This window comes from Poecilia reticulata, linkage group LG22 (genome assembly GCF_000633615.1).
Source record: "Poecilia reticulata strain Guanapo linkage group LG22, Guppy_female_1.0+MT, whole genome shotgun sequence".
Taxonomy (NCBI): domain Eukaryota; kingdom Metazoa; phylum Chordata; class Actinopteri; order Cyprinodontiformes; family Poeciliidae; genus Poecilia; species Poecilia reticulata.
Window position 1 is genome coordinate 5,497,091 of NC_024352.1, and position 20,173 is coordinate 5,517,263.

At 39.6% G+C, this 20,173-nt stretch overlaps 2 protein-coding genes across 2 annotated transcripts in view; both read right to left on the reverse strand.

The window, feature by feature from the left end:
* Positions 1–402: 402 nt before the first annotated feature.
* Positions 403–15,154, reverse strand: capn3a (calpain 3a, (p94)). Its single transcript, XM_008398864.2, has 21 exons — positions 14,694–15,154; positions 14,336–14,405; positions 12,575–12,693; positions 11,472–11,605; positions 9,713–9,881; positions 9,457–9,540; positions 9,274–9,368; positions 9,084–9,161; positions 8,366–8,526; positions 8,024–8,193; positions 7,899–7,910; positions 7,552–7,760; positions 5,238–5,274; positions 5,045–5,122; positions 4,872–4,929; positions 4,512–4,576; positions 4,057–4,125; positions 3,805–3,883; positions 2,929–3,045; positions 2,647–2,705; positions 403–1,125 (listed from the first exon to the last, which is right to left on the reverse strand). Exons 1-21 carry the CDS (start codon positions 14,943–14,945, stop codon positions 1,099–1,101), a joined length of 2,142 nt encoding a protein of 713 aa, XP_008397086.1. The 5' UTR covers positions 14,946–15,154; the 3' UTR covers positions 403–1,098.
* Positions 15,155–15,655: 501 nt separating this feature from the next.
* ganc (glucosidase, alpha; neutral C) overlaps positions 15,656–20,173 on the reverse strand; it is a 14,294-nt gene continuing 9,776 nt past the window's right edge. The window contains exons 10-16 of the mRNA XM_017302399.1: positions 19,694–19,758; positions 19,531–19,607; positions 19,391–19,465; positions 19,137–19,250; positions 18,373–18,485; positions 18,156–18,259; positions 15,656–16,818 (exon numbers count right to left, since the gene is read on the reverse strand). Coding sequence (XP_017157888.1) covers positions 16,709–16,818; positions 18,156–18,259; positions 18,373–18,485; positions 19,137–19,250; positions 19,391–19,465; positions 19,531–19,607; positions 19,694–19,758 — 658 coding nt within the window. The 3' untranslated portion in view covers positions 15,656–16,708. The remainder of the gene's footprint in view (positions 16,819–18,155; positions 18,260–18,372; positions 18,486–19,136; positions 19,251–19,390; positions 19,466–19,530; positions 19,608–19,693; positions 19,759–20,173) is intronic.

The following is a 20,173-nucleotide window of genomic DNA, read 5'->3' on the forward strand; positions in this document are numbered from 1 at the left end:
TTTATTTTCCACACCGGTGGTAGTTTTCTCATGGAGTGTGGAGCTGAAGGGTGTTAAGAGGAGGTGTTGGACGGAAGAACGACGAAGGAAGAATAAAGTCTCATCTCACATGCCAATAGCCAAGAAACCGGTAGCATAAATCGGCATTTTTAAAGGTAGTTTCCACCCATTTTTACCAGCACAATGTTCTGTTTATGTAAGTGCTCAGTTCACCTCTTACCTGGCATTCCTGAGTTTCTTAAAGTTTTTCATTTGTTATCAAAGTTCTGATGAACTTTTTTTTCTAAGAAGTGCAATCTAAGATGTTAATAATAAAATAAAAATGTGTACAACATAAAAAAAGGTCTGTTTTCATTTAAGAAAGATATTTTCAAATCAGACATGGTGGAAATCAGTCAAACCAACAGCTACATATTTATTTATTGGGTTAAAATGATTAAAAATGTGGTACACTCAATTGACCAAAGCCTTTTATAAGTAAGGGGAGGGGGGAAATGAATCACAAAAAGCTGCAGTTCAACTCTTTTGCCATAATGTTTCAAATCCATATTTCTGATCTTTAATTGAGCTTAAAAACTGAGATACAGTCAGCGGGAGCCAAGTCCTGCTGAGGTGGAACAGAGGAGGCCTGAGTTTCTCCAACACTGAGAGAGATGTATGCGACATGGATCAGAAAAAGTTATTACCAACAAAACTAAGTGATTAAAAAGAACRTGATGAAAATTGAATATGAGAAATATTAAGCCCAGGTCAGAGGGATGAGTGGWAGAAGAAAACAATGCATGAGAGGGGGGCTCTGTGAGGTATTGTGACAGTAAAAAGAGGTTGGTTGTGTTTGCTGCCTGAGAAAAAGAACAGTACAACAGGTGATGTCCAAAAGAAAATCAAAAATGTAACTGTGAAGAGACCGATGGTGGTAGAACGAGGGCAGAGGACAGAACGGTGGAAGTGAAGACGTCCTTTGGAGCTTCTGGAGGTGAGTTGATGTGGATGAAAGCCAACGGYGGTCGGGCCCCCTGAATACTGAATACTGAGGTAAAGGCTGGCAGGTCTGGTCCTCGTGTGGACTGGAGTTCACCTGGGAGAAGGCGGGCCTGTCTAGGCATACATGGTCAACTGGAGCCACTTCAGACGGAGGGAGAAGAAAAACATTTTTTTTTTTTTTTTGTAGAAAGTTTTTAAAAATTTTAAATGGTTCAATTTGCAGTACTAGAATACTTTTTTCTATTTTTTAAACCTAAGTATAAATGCACTACATATAAAGCAGGAAGTCAGTTTAAGTTAATTAAAAATGTGAAAATATAAAATTTATTTCTGTGTTGTGGATGCTGGCAAACAGACCAGGGTGATGCACAACATCTTGAATGACAAACTTTGGGKTTTTTTATGCAAACATTGTGCAAAAWTTTWTATGCATTTTCAAAATGAWATGAACACCCCCACTAAAAATGTCTTGTGATTAGTCACCAGCAAGATTCTGACATTGCTGGGTATTTTGACYGATGTCCTGGTTGGTGTTAAAAGTTCAGCCTGTAGATATTTTTGTGGTCAAGAATGGGACAAATTTAGCCAGATAACACAGACAACTGATGTGAAGAAACACTTTCTTTTTCTTCATTTACAAATTTTAAGATAAAAACAAAAATTTGTTGTTCTTTCATTCTAGTTTCAGAGTAAGAAGGAACACAACGTACAGGGAGTTTTACTCCAAAGTAAATGTTATTGTTAGCTAAGCTTAATTAGCCACGGTGAGCTAAATCTTGCTAAGCTAAGCAAAATACAAAAGCGTTTTCAAAGAGTGGCCTGTATTCCATTGTTGGGATATTTCTAATTTATATTTGAATGTATAATTATATGTTTTGTGCGGCTTAGAACCCGTCTGGTGACATAGGAGAAATGAAAATCGTGGTAACGACTTAATATCTCATAGGAGCGACTTTTTTCCCGGTCGTGTCACCAGACGGGCTCTGTAGTTTTAGGTCTAACAGCTTAGTTTTTTTTGTTTTATTTATTTATTTTTTATTGAATGTTTTTGGTGAGCATGTAAAAAAGCTAAATATATTCCCATTTCTTAAAAGCCAAATCGTGTTTTTATAATTGTAATTTGGGCCCATGAGGCATAACCATTGGCATAGTCCGTTCATTTTAACATGGTGGAGCTCTGAGTGGTTCTCCAAACTTATGTTAGCCGCCTTCGTCCACTCCAAACCATTTGCTGCTGGAACACCCTACTGTCTCCAAGCGTAGTTGGTGTTTTGATAGAAAGTTGAAGAATTTGAAGGTTGTCCTCCATTATTGCACTCTGGCAGTGAAACACTCAGAACGATGCTTTCTCTACCATAGAATTGTGTTCTTAGATTTGAACCTCTCCAACTAAATCAATCAGCTGAAAGCTTAATGATGGCAAGAAAAAGTTTGTAGTTTTTCTGCAATCTGCTCGTGTACTTATATATTTGAGGCTGGATGCTGATCAAGAGTTGAAATCCATTAAGTCAAACATAAATGTCTCTCATGATGAAGATGATCTGTGGATGTGTAAACTCATGGTTGGAGGCAGATAAAATATGTCAGAATATTACAYTTGTGTCATGCTTAATTTGSCTGTCATGCCATAGTGTGTATGCAGGCGTGATGATGGCTTCGTACCTCCAGGACGCTGAGTCTGATGGTTCCATCTCCATCCTGGTCAAATGCTTGGAAGGCCCCTGAGAAGGAAAACATTGAACTGTAAGTGCTGCTAAACATTTGTTAAAGCTACAGTATGTAATAACATATTTTTTCACATATTTGTTCAAACTGTCACTTTGTTGTGACTGTATGACATGAGACAAATAATAGGTGAAAAGAAAAAAAAAAATCAAGCTTCTCCACCTCCATCCTGTGGTCCTACTGCCATCTGCAGGAACAACCAATCAGAGCCTGACTTACTGAACATGGCTTCAAGCCGAACCAGGCAGCTGATGAAGCTGTCGAAGTCAATGTTCATGTTCTCGTTGGCGTAGCGCATGGTGATGATGTCATACAGCTGGTTGTTGAGACGGAAGCCTGGACAGGACAYAAGACACATGGCTGTACAGTGACAAGAACATTTAGAGGATGAGTTTAGGCTGCAGGTGAAGAAGAATCTCACAGTCAGTTGTTTTTATTTATTATTTTATTCATAGCAAAAACGTGACGCKACAATAACAACGGAGCACCTTAAGAGTCGAATTATGCAGTTAAACATCTGGTTTCAGCCCGAGTCATAAAATATTAGACATAATGCTCATGTTGTCACTATAAAGTAAGATCCATTGGCTCGTACTGAATAACTGAAACCTGTTTACTGACTGTGTTTTGKTTTTTTTTTACATAATTTTCCACAAATATCAACACCCTACAGAAAGCAATGTACTATATGCATTTTCTGTTGGCAAGTGTGTTAAATTATTAAGATAATTTAGGTTAAAGAAAAAAAAATCTCCTTTGGCAAAATATGACTTAAGTCGTTGTTTAGCAAGGTGACGTTACGTTAGTTTTTGTTTTCCTCTAAAACTGAATTAAATAAATAAATACATTTCTTACAGTCAACAAAAATGAGAAGTTGCCTTCTTGAAAAGACAACTCTAGGTGTTTAAACTTTCTAGTTTCATTTATTTTTCCCCTTCTTGTTGGATCCTCACATGAAATCCTAATAAAACACTGCAGCAATGTGGCACAATATGAAAAGGTCGTGCTTCTCTTAACGTCGGCAAACTAAACTCGGATTTTTTTCCCCCGGTGCGTCGTTAGCGACGACCCAAATTACTTCCTGTCTGTTCCTACCTGCGTCATTGACGGCGTTCCTCATCTCGTAGCTGTTGATGCTGCCGGTTTGATCGGCGTTATAATGTTTGAAGATTCCCTGGAAAACAGGAACATATGAATTTGTCGCATTAACCGCTGAAAATCAGCCCAACTGCTCGTAACGAAAAATACCAGCTGAAAAAATGAATTTTTCTTGATGCCAACACTACAAAACACTTCTATTGCATTTGATTCAGCTGTTTATTCTAAATGAATATGAACGTCTCTCACCTGCCACTGCTTGATCTTATTCCACAGATGTATGAACTCCTGCAGGTTGAGTCTACCTGTCCCGTCCATCTTAAATGGACACGGTTAAGACCAAACTCCACACCATTGCATGCTTTTAATTTGAAATGCAAGTCTTTCCCTCTTGTCATTTTACCTGTTGACTATCCATGAATGACGAACATCATGTGAGGCATTTAATAGGGAATGTGGGGGAGCATTTTCTCAAAAGTAATCTATCAGTATATTCAGTATTACTGAAATAATTGCTAGTCTCAGCCCCGTGTTGGTTGTATCAAACACTAGCCGAGTCCTCCAGGCTAAGTAGAGTTTTCTGTTAAATCCAGACGTTGCCAAGGCGCCGTGAGCGTCCGTCACCAACCCGACCAAAGGGTCTCAGCAGGTTGCGTCTCCTGTGCACAACACAGCCTGCCTGATGCGCTCGATACAAAGGATACGTCCATCAGAGCAATCATGCTCCTGCAGCTCTCCAGGCTGAAGCCCTCCGTGTTCARGTCCTTGTCTGGAGGGAAAACAAGATGGGGACACCACTTTTCTCGCAAAAGTAAAGTTACTACTTGAACTTTGTCACTTCTTACTATAATAACGACCACAAACTTCAATGTGACCTCTTGGAAACGCCTGTGTGAYATGGCATTGCAGCTAGATTTTAATGTAACCATTGGTATGGGATGCATATATAAAGTTCTTTTGCGTTCTCCTTTCAGATAGTCACTACTTTCTGATGAGGCGTCACATGAAGTTCCAATAACACACGAAGCTTTGCAGTTGTGACGTATCAAAAGTGTTGGACTTACGCGTGGTGATCACCCTGTTGAGAACGTTTCTCAGTTCATTCGCTGTGATCTCCATGTCCTGGGAAGTAGAGAACGAGTGTCGGACTGATGCACAAATACACTTTCGCCATCAACACATCTGATCCTAAAATCATGCGAGTTTCTGCTTCCCGTTTCCGCCCGTCTGCACTCACGTCACCGGCTATCTCCTGAAAAATAGTCCGGAACTGCTGGTCCTCCTCGCTCTCTTCCCCCACCGAGGCTGGAGCCGGCTGCCGGAGAAACAAGGTGCGATAAGAAAACAACAACAACAAAAACAACAAGCAAACGAGGAGACGAAATGTTGTCGTTCCAACCCAAAATGAGGCAAAACGAACTCAGACTTACCACAGGATGGTCCGCYTCGATCCTGTTCTCTATCTCCCTGGGTGAAAACGGACAAACAGCAGTCACCAGGCTGACACCAGCAGCATCTCATCTGCACCTGAAGCTACATGTTGGTACCTGGTGCTTCCTACAGCCTGCAGCTGTAGGTGACCCTGTAGCGTCCTCTCATCATGGMCATTTTAAGCCTTTAATGATTCATTTGAACAGTTCTTTTTCCAGGATGGAATGATTACACAACTTACAACTTCAATGAGTTTTGAAAACTCAAATTGGGAAAACATGTTTGATTTTTTTTKTKTGTGTGTGGATTTTCACTGCAAAGAACACAAAATCCTACAAAGTAATTTTGGTCTAGTTTCTTGTGCAGATATCTTAGTACACTTAAAATAAAACAAAAGTAGCTTTTCAGCGAGATATTCGTAGAGAGCTTGTTTTAAGTCAAKAATTTCTTAATGTTGGCAGATTATTTCAGTTATAACATTGCAAAAAATGTCTTGTTACAGTGGCTCGCAAAAGTATTCATACCCCATGAATGTTTTCATATGTATWGACTCTTTTCAGTCATTAGCCGTCAGACAACTTCTGAAGGCAGTTGGTCGCACTTCTCGAAATTTTGATTWGTAAAAAAATGTTTTGAATCATGTATAATTTTCCTTCTGCTTCAYAATTGTATTCTACWTTCCCATTARAATTCAAGGGTATSTGGTTGCAATGTGACAAAATACGGGAGAGTTCAAGGGGTATGAACACTTTTGCAAGCCTCTGAATAAGTGAACTAGGAAGGAACTGAATAAGAGGAACTAGGACTTTTTCATCAATATTCATRAATTATTGACTTAAAACAAGCTCCTTTATGTTGCTGAAAAGCTACTTGTAAGTTAGTTTAGTCTTCTTTCAAGTGTACAAAGATATTTGCAGTAGAAACAAGACCAAACATACTTTGTAAAATTTTGTGGKTTTTTTGCAGTGTTCCTCAAATCTAAGGGTCAAAATTAACGAATATTTGAACAAACTTCAAACTTCTTCCAACAAATGCCAATYGATGCCATGCTTAACAGTTTTGCACATTTTCTTTTTTTTTTAGCTTTAAAAAACTCATATTGATGCTTCTAAACATGCTTCTGGTAATTGTGTCCAAAKAGCTAAATTTTTGGCCTCATCTTCAGAAAAAAACTATCATCTGTTAATACAGGTTCATGAATTCTGTCCTATTTCTTTATGTGAGTGTGAAWGTTTGGGTCTAGTGCTTAAAAATTTGACACAAACTGTGTTTGACCACAAACATGCATCCAATTTGGGTTTGGAAATGATAGAAAAGTATAGAAAGAATTGCCTCGGATTGTAGAAAATCCACAGTAAAGTCAAACTTGTTCACCTGTTTCTTGTTTCTAAAAACTAAAAACAGTTGGAATGAGACGTTCCAAATTAATGTGTCAACTTTTGACCAGGGATTTACACCAGTATTACTGATAGGAACTGTGCACATCTATCCCTCCTGTTTGCTGCTTCGTCCTCCGGTGGTTCATGCCAGCGGCTAGATCTTCCAGCACGAAGTCGTTCGAACGTTTACCGGATCACGCCCATATCGGAAGCCGCTTGTCCTAAAAAAGCTTCCATAACAGCTTCGAACTCGGGCCGATTTCTTCCAGTTCTACAAATCAAACTGCCGTTAAAATCGTTCGCTCTTGGGGCTCTTTTTTTTTTTTTTTCTTTCCCACCCAAACATGTGGTCAACACCCAACAACACAAAGCAGCAGCAGCAGCAGCAGCAGCGAGAAATCAAAACTGAGTGACATGCAGGAAGTAGGACTGGGTACTGCTGGAAATGATTCATTTACTTTTAAAACCTCTCTGATGAAGGTTGGGTTAGGATTGAATTTAAGAAATATTTACAGAATTTAAATAATTCACTATAAACATGGCTACTTTAGCAGAGATGCACCAATCAGTCAGAAAAGACWGGAATCTGCCCTGATTTCTTTTAGTTCTTAAGTGCATCAAACTGAACACCTACAGCCAATTTCTCACTTTAAACCAACAGCACATAATTTGATTCAACATTTTAATATGTTCTCTAATGTATTATTTTCTAATACATTAAGAAAAGGCCTGTAGCAACATTTCAGGAAGACTTTGGGAAAAGAATCCTGAAGTCTGACTCATTTTTAGTTCTGACACCTCCAGCAATACCCAGCCCTCTTCTGCAGCATGTAAAGAAACATCAGAAATATCAAAAAGTATTCGGCCTTTACCACTAAAAAAAGTATTTGCCCCCCGTTTGTCCTTTACCACGACAGCATATGATCTCACTCACTCTGAGGTGTTCCTCTTTTCAGAGAAGACTCTCAGGATGAACTCCCCCTCCTGGTGCGGCTCGTACGTGGAGGGCACGATGACGTACTCGCCGGGGCTCAGGCGGAAGCGCTGCGTCACCTCCCGCAGGTTGATGTAGGACTTGGAGCGGGCCTTGGAGGAGTTKACCAAGAAGAAGTCCTTCTGCATGTGCTGCTTGTTTCCGTGCATCTGCAAAGATGAGCCGCAGCGACAGGTGATAGCCCGGATACCGAACAAAGATCAGGTTTAGACAATAATCCCTTTGATAATCGATTAAAAACAAATGCAGGATACAACTGACAAATGTTTTGTTGACACCTTCCTCACCTCCTTTGGCACCTGTGGAGAGAATACAAGCGGCAGTGGAAACAAATARAACATTTATTATTTCAAACAATCAAATTCCATCAGTTCATATTTAAACAAAAGTAGGTTTGCGTAAAATCCGTCACCTCGTAGATGGCGAATCCGATGGTGAAGAGGTTGGCCCCCATCTTTCGCTCTTTTCGTCTGTTCTTCTGCATCAGGGACACCACGAAGGTGCAGACCACCTCGTTGTCGTCCGGATCGTCGTCCTCCTCCAGCAGGCGGAGGCGGTACTGAGGGTTGGTCCAGAAGGTGTCTGCAGAACCATCAAATGTTCTCACATTTACATGAAATAAACTTTCATGTTTGACCTTTTATGGTTTTGCACTGATTTGCAAAAGCCATTCAGTTTTTGTTGTTGCTGTTGTTTTAATCAACTGGACAGATGAAAGCAGACATTTTTGATTTAATAAAAAGCTTTATTGCACCTGGATAGTTCCTGCAGCCTCCGGCGGAGCAGCCTCTCACCCAGCGGCCCTCATTCACAGAGACCGTCCACTTGTGGATCTTATCGTCCTCCAGGGCATCGGGTGTCAGGTTACAGATCTCAATCTTAGTGTAATTCTTCTTGAAGTCCTCAAATGACATCCTGCAGGACACCAGAAAGTACAACAGACATCATGAATAAAAGTGCCCTTTTGAAATTTTTGTTGTATTGTGTGTGGCCCAGAGTAACATTTTCTGTATTTAAAGTCCTATGTTACCAATGCCCCAAATATTTTGTAATTTTGCCCGACAAGATCGGCTGTAGTAAATCTCACACCAGCCAGCCGGCGGTCCCATGTAACTCACAAGGTGCCCTTATATTTTCCCACTTGAGCTCCTGCTCCCCAAAAATGTCTGTGCACACCAAATGGTTCTAAATAACCCCAAAAGATTTGCTCACCTGTAGAAAAATTAAAGTTTTGGAGAACCAAATCTGACAGAAATACAGTAGGATCGTCTGCATATGGCTGTGGACAACAGATAACTGACTGGCAAAGTAATCTTAGCGACGGAGACTGGGTGCTAAAATTAAATTGAAAGGTGCTTTCAACCCATAATTAGTTTTTAGTCTTCAGCAGTTCGTTTATTGGACAATTACACATTCATAAACAAATCTAAACATCTTAACGGCAGTCGCATGTTCAATAACCCGACACTCACCAGAACTCYCCATCCTCTGCRTTTTGGTGCTGCAGTTTGTCTTTGTCAGCCTTAGAGAGATTCACCCACTCTTTGGAGCTGTTGRAAATAAACAAACAAGAAGATGTAAGTTCCTTAACAAGCAACATATATCTGAGACTGGGGATAAAAYCTTTAAGGAAAATGTTAAACAAGCAAAAGAAATCCTCACTTGTCACTCCAGGGGCCGTTCCATTCCACCTGACCCCATGGGTTCCTGAGACGCACCAGACGAACTTTGTTGTCCTTGTGCTGGGAGGGTTTACACTGTCGTGATGCAGAGAGATGGAAATAGTGAATCGCACGCTATGGAACCGAACACATTAACGTGTTCCAGTTGAGCCGCCGGCTTTACCTCGTCCACCGCTGTCACGGAGTAGGCGTGACCCTTCACCAGTCCCGTCACCGTGCGGGTCTCAAAGCGAGCAGGAACCAGAGACTAAAGCCAATCATTGAGCAAAAAACAAGAAGAAAYCAAGAACAGAGGAAGAGAAAATATGAGAAAACATAAAAGCAACACACAGATTACACTTCTAACTAACAAAAACTCCTGCATCGTACTCCAAAAAGTCTTATCTTATATAGTCACAGTAAGATAACCGATCCCTCACATCAATGGAGCAGCCCATGAGTGAGCCTCTCTCCAGGGCTTTCTTCATGATCTTATAAAGCTCTTTCGGAGCTTCCTTCATCTCGTAAAACTCTGTGACGCCTCCCGTGAAATCCTCCATGGCTTCCGTGGTGTTCCCGCCTTTCAGGGCCTCATAAGAGCCGTGAAGCCTAGACAAAGCAACAGGCGACAGTGATTCTTCTGTCACTTTTTCTCTTTTCAATTTAAATGTGTTTGTTTAAAAAGGGGCAACGTACATTGATCAATAAATAAGGCTAAACGCAAAAAAAGCTAGTTGCCTTTTGGGCGATTGATTTGGTGCTACACATGWAGGATTGGGTATGAAGCGCTTTCAAGTTCTGGCTGAACACCCCTCTAATTACGCCTTTAAGCAACAASGTCAGATACCATATGGACATAAAGGTCATTGTCTCCTTTAGTCACCAATTCTTGCACGCTTCAGCTTGCTAACATCATCTCCTCAGTGATACCCAGATTGAGTTGTAACTCTGGACCAAATAACTTAATTTTGTGTGGTGAAACATCTAGAAATCAAAACATTTCTTCGGCTTCTAGGGTTGTCGCTTGCTCCCCAACGTTAGTTCCCATCAGAGAGACAAGTTTTTGCATCCTTCCTTTCTCTGTAGGAKTGAACTTTGATAGTTTTAATGCTTATTCAGACTTTGGGCTCATTACTGAATATCCAGGCAAGTATGTGAACTCCAAACCAGAATTTTGTRACTAGGGTTTAACAAATGCTCACTTTTATGTTGAGTACGCCAGTCAGAGCAGCTTGTAGCATTGCATTAGACCACTGCTTTAGACTGAAACTGAAGCCTTTTCAGCAATGGACTCCCTCACTTCTTTGTTCTGAAGAACCAAGATGTWCAATAACCACAACTTGGACATCGCTTCTCTTTCCATGTTTCCAGTTTACTGAGACAAGGTTCACCAATCAGGAGGTTGTCTTAGCAAGTTGGCTTCCACAGACTCTTCCAGACAGCCTGTACAGTCGGAAGATCGTAAGAAGAGTTTGTAAGGAAGTGCAGCCCTAAGTCCTGGAGATACTAGCAACCCTATTACGCCTGAAGCCTTTGTGTTAGAGAAGACTAAGATCTGACAAAAGCTGACCACACCACAAAGATCCCCTCTTAGGTTTTCTAAAAAAAAATAACATTCCAAATGTCTTTTTTGAGCAATTTAGSCATTAGCAACATTTGGTAAGCCAGTATGTAGTCTTTACTGTAAGATATGTAAATCTGCCTGTAACTTCTTCTGTACTTTATCCAAGAGTTTAAAGTAACAATTAATGGTGAGACACGATTAAAAACCATTGATCTAGTTAATTAGAAGCTTCCACAGCCCCAACAATCCTGTCTTTATCCATTGAACCTTCCCAGGTTTGTTCCAATACCTTTGACTAGAGGCAACATACAAATATGTCCATAGAGAAAGTTAATAAAGGTTCATAGTCTTACAGGTATTACATCAGCACAGTTTCAATTAATTAATAAGGAAATTCCTGACACAGTGCAGGATAACTACTAAATGTAACCATAAATAAAAAAATTGTGATTAACAATAGTGATCGACAATTGTTTTGAAAAAAAAAACACACCCAAACTCACATCCATAGAAACAAAAGAAATGCTACATCAGTAAATGTAAACTATATGCAATGAAAAGTGATAAACGCAGCTCAGCAGCTGAAAGCACCTCGTAATGCCTCTGCTCTTTTATACTAAGGTATTACGACTTACTTTGCGTAGGCCTTCTCCAGCAGGGCACTCCAGAACTCRTTTCTCTCGGCGGACTTGGTGAAGACCAGCTGGTTGTTGAAAGTCGGGACGCGGTCGTCAATGACGACGTCGACCCAGTCGCCATAACGCCAGAACTGAAATACAGAGAGTCCAAAAACATGAGATAGATGACAATGTCTGAGTATGTATGGYGATCCCTTCATTACTGGTTCTTCTTTTGTTTATTATTGGACTTTGTGACTATGGTACTTTGCTAAAGTACTTGTAGCTCCTACACATTTATATTTTGTTACATTACAAAAAAACAAAGTTCATTATATTTCATTTGGATTTTATGTGACAGAMCAATACAAAGCAGCAGTAGAAGAAAAAAGAAACGCRATTTTCAAGCACCTGAAAAGTGTGGCATGCATCAGAGTCTCGTTGTGATTACCGCTTRTAGCCTTTTTGTCCTGGCTTCACACCTACAATAACTTAAATTCTTGTCTATTTTTCTCAATAAAATAGTTCAAGATGAGTCAAAATAGATGGAGAACATCTACAAACGTAAATTTCAACATCTTGCAGTAGATTYTGACCTGAATTGAGATCTGGAGACTTTGACTAGACCACTGACTGCGCAGAACAGTGTATGCTTAGGACTGYTGTCCCGCTGGAAAGCTGGGCACCGTATGGTTTTCTTTACTTACCGCTCTTTGTGGCATTTCTAAGTGTTACATTTTCTCTAAYAAACTTCTACTAAAGAACAACTAGGTTTTGACTGAAATGGAATTRTATGCACTTATAAATAGACTTCTGAATGCAGCTGTTGTACCAGAGTTTATTTAATGGGATCAAAGTAAAACAGGCTAAACGCAAGRCAAATATTTCAGATTTCGGTCATAGAAAAACAATCTAAACAATGCATTATGGTCTTTCCAATTCACAATCAYTCACCACTTGCTGCTGGTCTATCAYGTAAAAACCCAGGAAAATGCAAGATATTTATGGCTCGACAGTAACAAAAGAACGTTTAGTATTTATAACAAAATACTAAACGTTCTGTTAGAATAGACGTTCAATGGAACATCTGAAATYGTTATTTTTAAAGTAGATGATCACACCTGGAAGTGAAAGATGCCGGCATAGTTCTCCGAGAAGCTTTGCTCCTGGGGAACAACTCGATAGAGGAGCTTCTCATTCAGGGTGAGACAAGCAATAGCGGCTAACAACCAGCAATCACCTAAACAGAGAAAACAAACGTTGAGCAATGCCCGAAGGTAAAGAACGTTCCAACGTGAGCGCTTCTGAGCCACAACTTCTACCTACGACTATATTTAGCCCAGAATATATTGATAARTTTTGTTCTGCAGGAGGGAAAGTTTTCTGCTAAGTGCTGATCGTTGTGTTTTTGGGTAACACTTCATTTGAAGGGGGGTGAATAAGACTGACATGACACTTTCATAAACATGACATAACTCCTGTCATGAACATGAATAAGCCWTCATGAATATTTATGACTGTTGTCATAAAGCGTCATTCGTAAATTATGACACTTTTAATACAAAGTTGACATTATTCAAAATGTCTTTTATGACAACTTGACATTAACCAAGAAATCATTACTGTTTAAACTTTACCTTTAATAACATAAAGTTACCTAATTTTTAAAGTACAATCAGAAATACTTTTAGAACAAATTTATATCAGTAATGATTTCTTGGTTAATGTCAAGTTGTCATAACAAAGACATTTTGAATAATGTYAACTTTGTATTAAAAGTGTCATAATTTACCGAATGACTCTTTATGACWACAGTCATAAATATTCATGAAGGCTTATTCATGTTCATGACAGGAGTTATGTCAGTCTTATTCACCCCCTTCAAATAAAGTGTTACCTGTTTTTGTAACTGTCACACGAGAACAATGTGCTTTTTTTTTTTTTTTTTTTTCTTTACAATTACAACAGGGAATGATCAACAGTGTCTGTCAAGACTTTTGTTCCCTTTGGTCCCCTTTATTTGTTGTGTGAACGGAACAACAATGGGAAGTGCTGCCGGTCGGATTCCCTTCCAAAAGAGTAAGCACAAAACCGGGAGGCTGCTGCAGGCAGAGAGGCCGTATGCAGGGGAGACGTGGGATATGAAATAACCGACTTTCTTTTTTTTTTTGTTACTTTTGAGAATACAGATTGTTGTTGCAACAATCGTCGCTCGTTTTTGTGTAATTTTGTTTCAGCCAAACCGTCCAAAAACCGTCCTTCCAGCTGAAACTAGTYGTTAATCATCTATAGAGGTGAAGAGCCGCTGCAAGAGCAGCTGGTGTCAGACTGGGTTTTACTAATGCTTATAAACAAATAAAGTGATTGACGTTTTCACATGGCTGAAATCAATTAAAGTTCACTCTTTTTTGGTTCAGGATAATTTTGAAATGATCTTTGTGATTAGAAATTGCTGCCCCATTTTTAAACCTAGAAAGCTTTAAAGGATAAAATCAAACTTYCTTTTGCTGTACAATGTTTAGTCTCCACGTTATCTGCTTTAAGTCTTGCTCTCGCTCGCTATCTCCCAGCCTGAATAAAATGCAAACATGTCTAAAAAATGTTTCTTTTTAAATAGCTTCTTATCATTTCTGTTTTCTATACCATCTAAAAAAAAATAGAATGTTTAATTTCTCACCCAACAAACCACCGTCAATGTCAATAAGGCAAAAACAATAAAATCAGATTCCTGCCATTTCAGTTCAACTCTAAAGAATTAAATAAATTCAAYTTGTGAACGTCCTCTTTTGAAAGTATAGGGAGAAGCACAAGATTCTAAGACTGAGTGGTGGTCCGCTGATGTTCCAAATGTGTTTTTAAAAATCTAATGAGACAGAGTTTACCAAGATCTCCCTGACAGATGTCTGTCCTACTCGCTCCTCCGACAATGAACTGAGGGTTTTCACTGATTTCCTGTGAAAACAAAACACAAACRAAAGTTAATTTCAGGTTAAAAGTGGACTGTAATGGAAGGTTTAATACAAAAGACATTCAAAAAACAGGTATAAAGCCTCTTCCTGGATAGCTTCACTTGTTTCTTCTCAGGTTGGACAAAATCCCAACATCATTTTGTAAGTCTGCAGATTTTTTTTCTTTGCATATAAAAAAAAAAACAGTCATGTCCTACCTCCCAAATGTGGTCCACCCCATCTTATTTTCAACTTTGTGAGATTGCCCTTCCTTTCTGCCAACCCGACCTACCTTAGGCCTCTTCCAGACGATGTTCTTGACCTTGTTGGACTTGTGTCCGAGCTCCTTGAAGCCCAGAGACTCCACTGTGGCGGGGAAAGCTTCATCCTCAAACAGAGTCTTCCTCTGCAGGTAGTCCTGTCTCAGGGTGCTGTAGTCCTGGCCGTTGAACCGGATGGGCTTGTTCAGGGACCCTTCCCCGTCTCTCCGTTCTCGTTCCCGGATCAACCGGTCGCAGAAAAAGCCAGATGGCGTGTATGGCATCTCCACTCAGCAGACCTTAAATTTTTTTGTGAGGGGGGAGGAAAAAAAACTGGCCCTGGTCACCTGTACGAAAGTCTTACAAGCCAAAAAGACCCTGGCATAAATCCAAACTGCTATTATCCGATTGGCTGTTCCTCTGAGTGACGTCTCCCCCCTGTCCCCTTCGTCACACACGGCATGAAAGAAACGTTCACCTTTGGGCGGCCATTCACCTGGACGCACAAACGCTACAAACTCACGGTCCACACCAACGGCTGTTTTGTTGCGTTCCCATTGGCCGACGCTCGCCCTGCCATCATTGTTGGGTGACACAAAGGCCAGAGGGCATGGAAAGAGCGGCTGGTGGATGCCCTGCCTCAGCAGAAGGCATTCAAGCCCTTTAAACCTCTCCTCAATGGAGCTCAGCGTTGAGCAGCCTCAGCACAACCGGAGCAGGCTGACGCTGTGACGGGGAGCAACACCAGTGTTATATTCTCTTTAAAGTTTCGTCACTGTACCAGATAACACATGTTGACGATAACGGAAATGTTGGTAAAGTCGTCCTGGTAATAAGAACCCAAAGCAGACTTGTTCATAGGAATATCATTGTTTTATTTTGCGTTCCGACTAAGAAGGAAATCTGTGACTTGTAGATCAATTTTACTAAAAAGATCTCTGGCACTCTGACATAAGGAGTCATTCATCAGTATAAGTTAAAGTTTGGTTGAAGCTCATTGTCCAACAGCTCCTCAGTTTGTCAGGATAAGCATACACTACCTTACATTTTTTTTTTATTCTCTTGAACTGATTCCCTTTTTTGTATGGAAGAGGTTTAGGGCCACTGAAAAAAAAAAACTAATCCTGACTTTTTATCTCAGAAGATTAAAGTCAGAATTCTGAGAAAAAAGTTAAAATTCTGAGATTAGAGCCAAAATTATCAGAAAAATCAGAATTATGAACTTCAAGTCTTAATTTGTCTCGTCTTCCTTTAATTCTTAAAGTGGAAAGAACAAGATATAAGGAACCAAAAAAAAACAATTTTCAACAGATGATGCCTTAAATTATGCTGCTTTCCTGCCATCTTGTTAAAGATTAACCTGGTCTGATCCTACCTCTTTTTGTGAATCCTACAAGTATGTTTTTTCTATTATTAGTAGAAAGTTATTCTAATTGAAGAGGTGTAAAATATCAGAAAATCTTGTTAGTAAATATTGTGATGTTCAATATTAGCTGCCATGTATGCCTATTTTCTTCTCTCTTTCTCACCCGTCACTTTCATCACTCTGCAGGTCATTCTCAATAAGCTCTATCTGGACTTTGACTGAACCATGATTCAAAACTATATATTATTTACCTTCCTCTTTSCATTATATGCTACATTGTGTTCATATTTCACAAAACCCCCTTTACATTCTAGTCAAGTTTGAAATTTTAAACAGTTAGGTGGAGGATTTTTGCAGGAGACAGTAGATTTAGCTTCTGAACTAAAACAAGCAGCAATTTAAGGAAAAAACTATGATCCGAAAATGACTTCACAAGTCAAAATCTGAACACGAAAAGAGTTAAAATGATTACAGTAATGTAAAATCGSCCACGCCTTGTTGATATTTGTCTGCAGCTCCATTAGCAACAAAACTGTTCATCAGTCCAAGCAGACACATTCATTAGGTCAAATGTTTCCCCATTCAACTGATAAAATTAGCAACCATCGTATTCCTGACTGTTCCCWTTGCGGGAATACGCAATCAGTGCCAAAGGAAAAGCAGTCGGGGATTTCTCCAGGATCAGTTGATCTGTATGTCCCAGTCYGTCRTCACTCTGACGTTCAGGTTGTTCAGTCTGAGCGTGCAGCAGGCTTCCAGGAACTCAAAGGAAGCAGAGATGGATTTAGCACCTGGTGAGAAGATCAGAACAAGGCTTGCTTAGCTTTGAATTAAAGCAACTTTTAAGTCAAGAAGCTTACAAAACTGACTTAACAATAGCTGTGTTTCCATTGACCGTATGACTGCGCTAATTGGAATTACAAAAATGAATTTGGTTAATTGAAATGCGGCAATCTCAAAAAAGTTCACCTTTTTCACTMAAAWATTTTTGTGCTATGATGAGGTTTTTTTWAAAAAACTGTATCGAAATTGGTGTTCTTTGCAAAACACTTTTTTCGCATCACACGAGCCACATAATCAACAACCAGATGTTACTACTGGTGGAAACCACAAAGAAGACGACAGGAAGTGGTAGGAGGATGATGGCGCCGCATGTTCTTTAATCACTTACCGCGTGAACAAACTCATCCACGTGTGAGTTTCATTGCATTTCTTATTTAATTGAAACACCACAATTGGGAAATGTGTGTTTTTTTTTGTGGAATATTGACAAAGTTTTGGCCACATTTGTAATAAAAACAATTAATGGCAGGTATGGGAAGGATCAGAGCCCCTTGTGGTGGTGTAAGGTTACTGCAGATACACAAAGTAAGCAATTTATTTATTTATTTATTTATTTTACTTCAACATGACTCCAGTTGCTCTGCCTGGGAAGCTTCGATCAGAAATATAGCACTCTTGATCACTGGTTTAGAGAGATGATCAAGAGTGCTAGAATGCAACAAATGGAGAGTTTCAAAATTCACATTTTTTCCAGTCTCAGATAAAGATCAAATGTTTTTGGTCTAGTTTCTAGTGCAAATATTTTAGTACCCTTGAATAAGAAAAACTAGTCAATAATTCCTTAATATTGATTAAAAATGACTAGCTATAAGTGAAATAATCTGCCTGTGGAACAAGACATTTTAAGTTATAACATGAAAAAAAATGTCTTGTTCCACTGGCAGGTTGTTTCACTTATAACTAGTACTTTTTCAAAGAGTTATTTACTTAAAACAAGCTCCKATATCTTGCTGAAAAGTTACTTGTAAGTTAGTTGAYTTGAAATAAGACAAAACTAAGATATTTGCAYTAGAAACTAAACCAGAAATACTTGATAAGATTCTGTGTTTTTGCTGTGTGGCCTTCTCTGCTGGAGCAGAGTTGCGAAGAGAGCAGCCAAAACAACCGTCATTAAATTTAACGACGTTCAAAACAAAGGAACCTTATTTGGTTTTGACATCATTATTTGCTTGGTTTCAWCACGTATTATAATCCGATGTGCTGCAAAACTTAAAAGATCTTCCCTTGAAACACKCAAACTTCTTTCGGTACGAGTTAAATGTGCTCATTTCGGGGACGTCCTCACCTGGGACGTGGACGTTCACCGTGGTCGGCTTGCTCTTCACTCCCATGATGGAAACSGACTGAACGACRGTGTCACAGTCAAACCTCCCCTCTTCACTGGCCGAACTGGGAAAAGCAAYCGCAACAGAAAACGTCAAACCAGTCCGCGTTGAGTCAGCAGCAGAAGATTTTCCCAACCTCAACGTGAGAATTTTCACGTTTTCAGGAGCGTGACTCACCGACAGAGCAGACGGCCMGACGCCATGCTGACCCGCCGCAGGGAGAAGGCCTTTTTGTCACGGTACTCGAAGGAGTGGCCGTCGTCGAGGTACAGCTCTCCGTCTGCACTGGCCTGAACGTTTATTAGCAACACAGGTAGAAATGTTCCACATCGAAACACAAGAATGCTAACAAACTCTCTAAGGTTTAGCTGAAAACACATCTTGTCTGTTTATGGAGGACACTTCTGAAATACGGCAAATCTTTTAAGTATTGATCAGAAAATTCGGTTTTGTTCTGAAAAGCACACAGATCAGGAGAGCCACACTGTAACTACACGCGCTAAAGCTGATTAAATTAAATTCAAAAATACTTTATTGATTGAGAAAGGTGAGAAAATATCCGCAGTGTTAATTTTCTGATATTAATTTGTGGGGCTCCTGCAAATCAGCTCTCTCAAAAATTCATTGCTTTTCCACACCGATGTTTCAAAATTTGTCTGATAGTTTAAAAAAAAAATTCTGACATTCAAGAGCAAGAACTTTAACCATGAAGAGTCTCACTATCCATATTTTTAGACGTCTCTTGAGTCAAATACGTGAATATGTACTATAGCAGATTTGATATCATAAGGTAGAATAGAGTAGCATTAACATTTTGGWGTACAGTAAATATTAGCATTTRCTGTATGTTTACTAATATTTGATGTTTTTGGGAAAAGCTGTTTTGAATCTATCTGGTCTAAGCTGCTACTGTTGCATCAGGTCTGAGTTCCAGTTGCTACCTGGGAGTTTAGGGCCACAGTGACATCTAGAGGCATCTTCTGGTAGTCGACCGTACAGGTGCCACTTCCCGTTGACCTGCAGACCACTGAGCCGCCCCGCTGAAACACTGGAACCTGCCAAAAGTAAACTTAGCTRTAAACACATTTAACTGGAGCAAGATTTGATCTTTCGGGGCTTCTAGTACAACCTGTTTCCTGAATTCGACAACAGTGAGGAAACGGTGTTTGCCATTTAAACCACGGCAAACGCTTACTGTGTCCAGGTTGACAGGAAGACTCAAACTCTTTCCTCCTTTGTGCGCCTTCGCAGAGCTGATGTCGTACCAAATCTACGACAGAAGGAAATCTTTAGTGTCCCATATTCATAAACGGTTACAGTTATAAACGCCTCTACCTCGTCGGAGCCGGGAAGTAAGACTTTGACTGTCTGAGCGCCTTGTTCCGTCACAGGACAGGCGAGCAGGGCTCCCCCTAAGTGAGACAAAAACAACTAACTTCAGAAAAACAAATGTGTAATATTTCAATATGGAGAAATGAATCGAAGAAGTGTTCATCACCAATCATGTATTGGTTGTCCTCGGTGAAGGTGCTCTCCTCTTCTGGGAACTCCACCCAAAGAGGTCTGCAAGAGTGAGTGTTTTAAGTTTTTGTGCAGATTGGCATGAATAATAAATCTAATCCCGGTAAAAGTAATCCAAAGAGCCATATTTGCACTCAGTTGAGATAAATAAAACTTGTTTAGAGACAGAAATGTGAAAAAAGACAATTTATAATTGCTAATAAATAGCTACGATAGGAAATTTGTTGTCATTTTTAAAGAACCGCTTTTTTTTCCTACTTTCTGGGGGKTTTAAAGTAAGCGAAAACACGTAAAAACTGTATAGAGAGAATGAATACTTAATATTTGTGCTAAGAGAAAAAAATACAAAAGCACAAAATTTTGAACTGAATGACAAAAATAAATTTAAAAAGTGGAGATTTAATGCAGTTATTTCTTGAAAAAAAATATGCTAAAACCATCTTGTGTTATCATATTA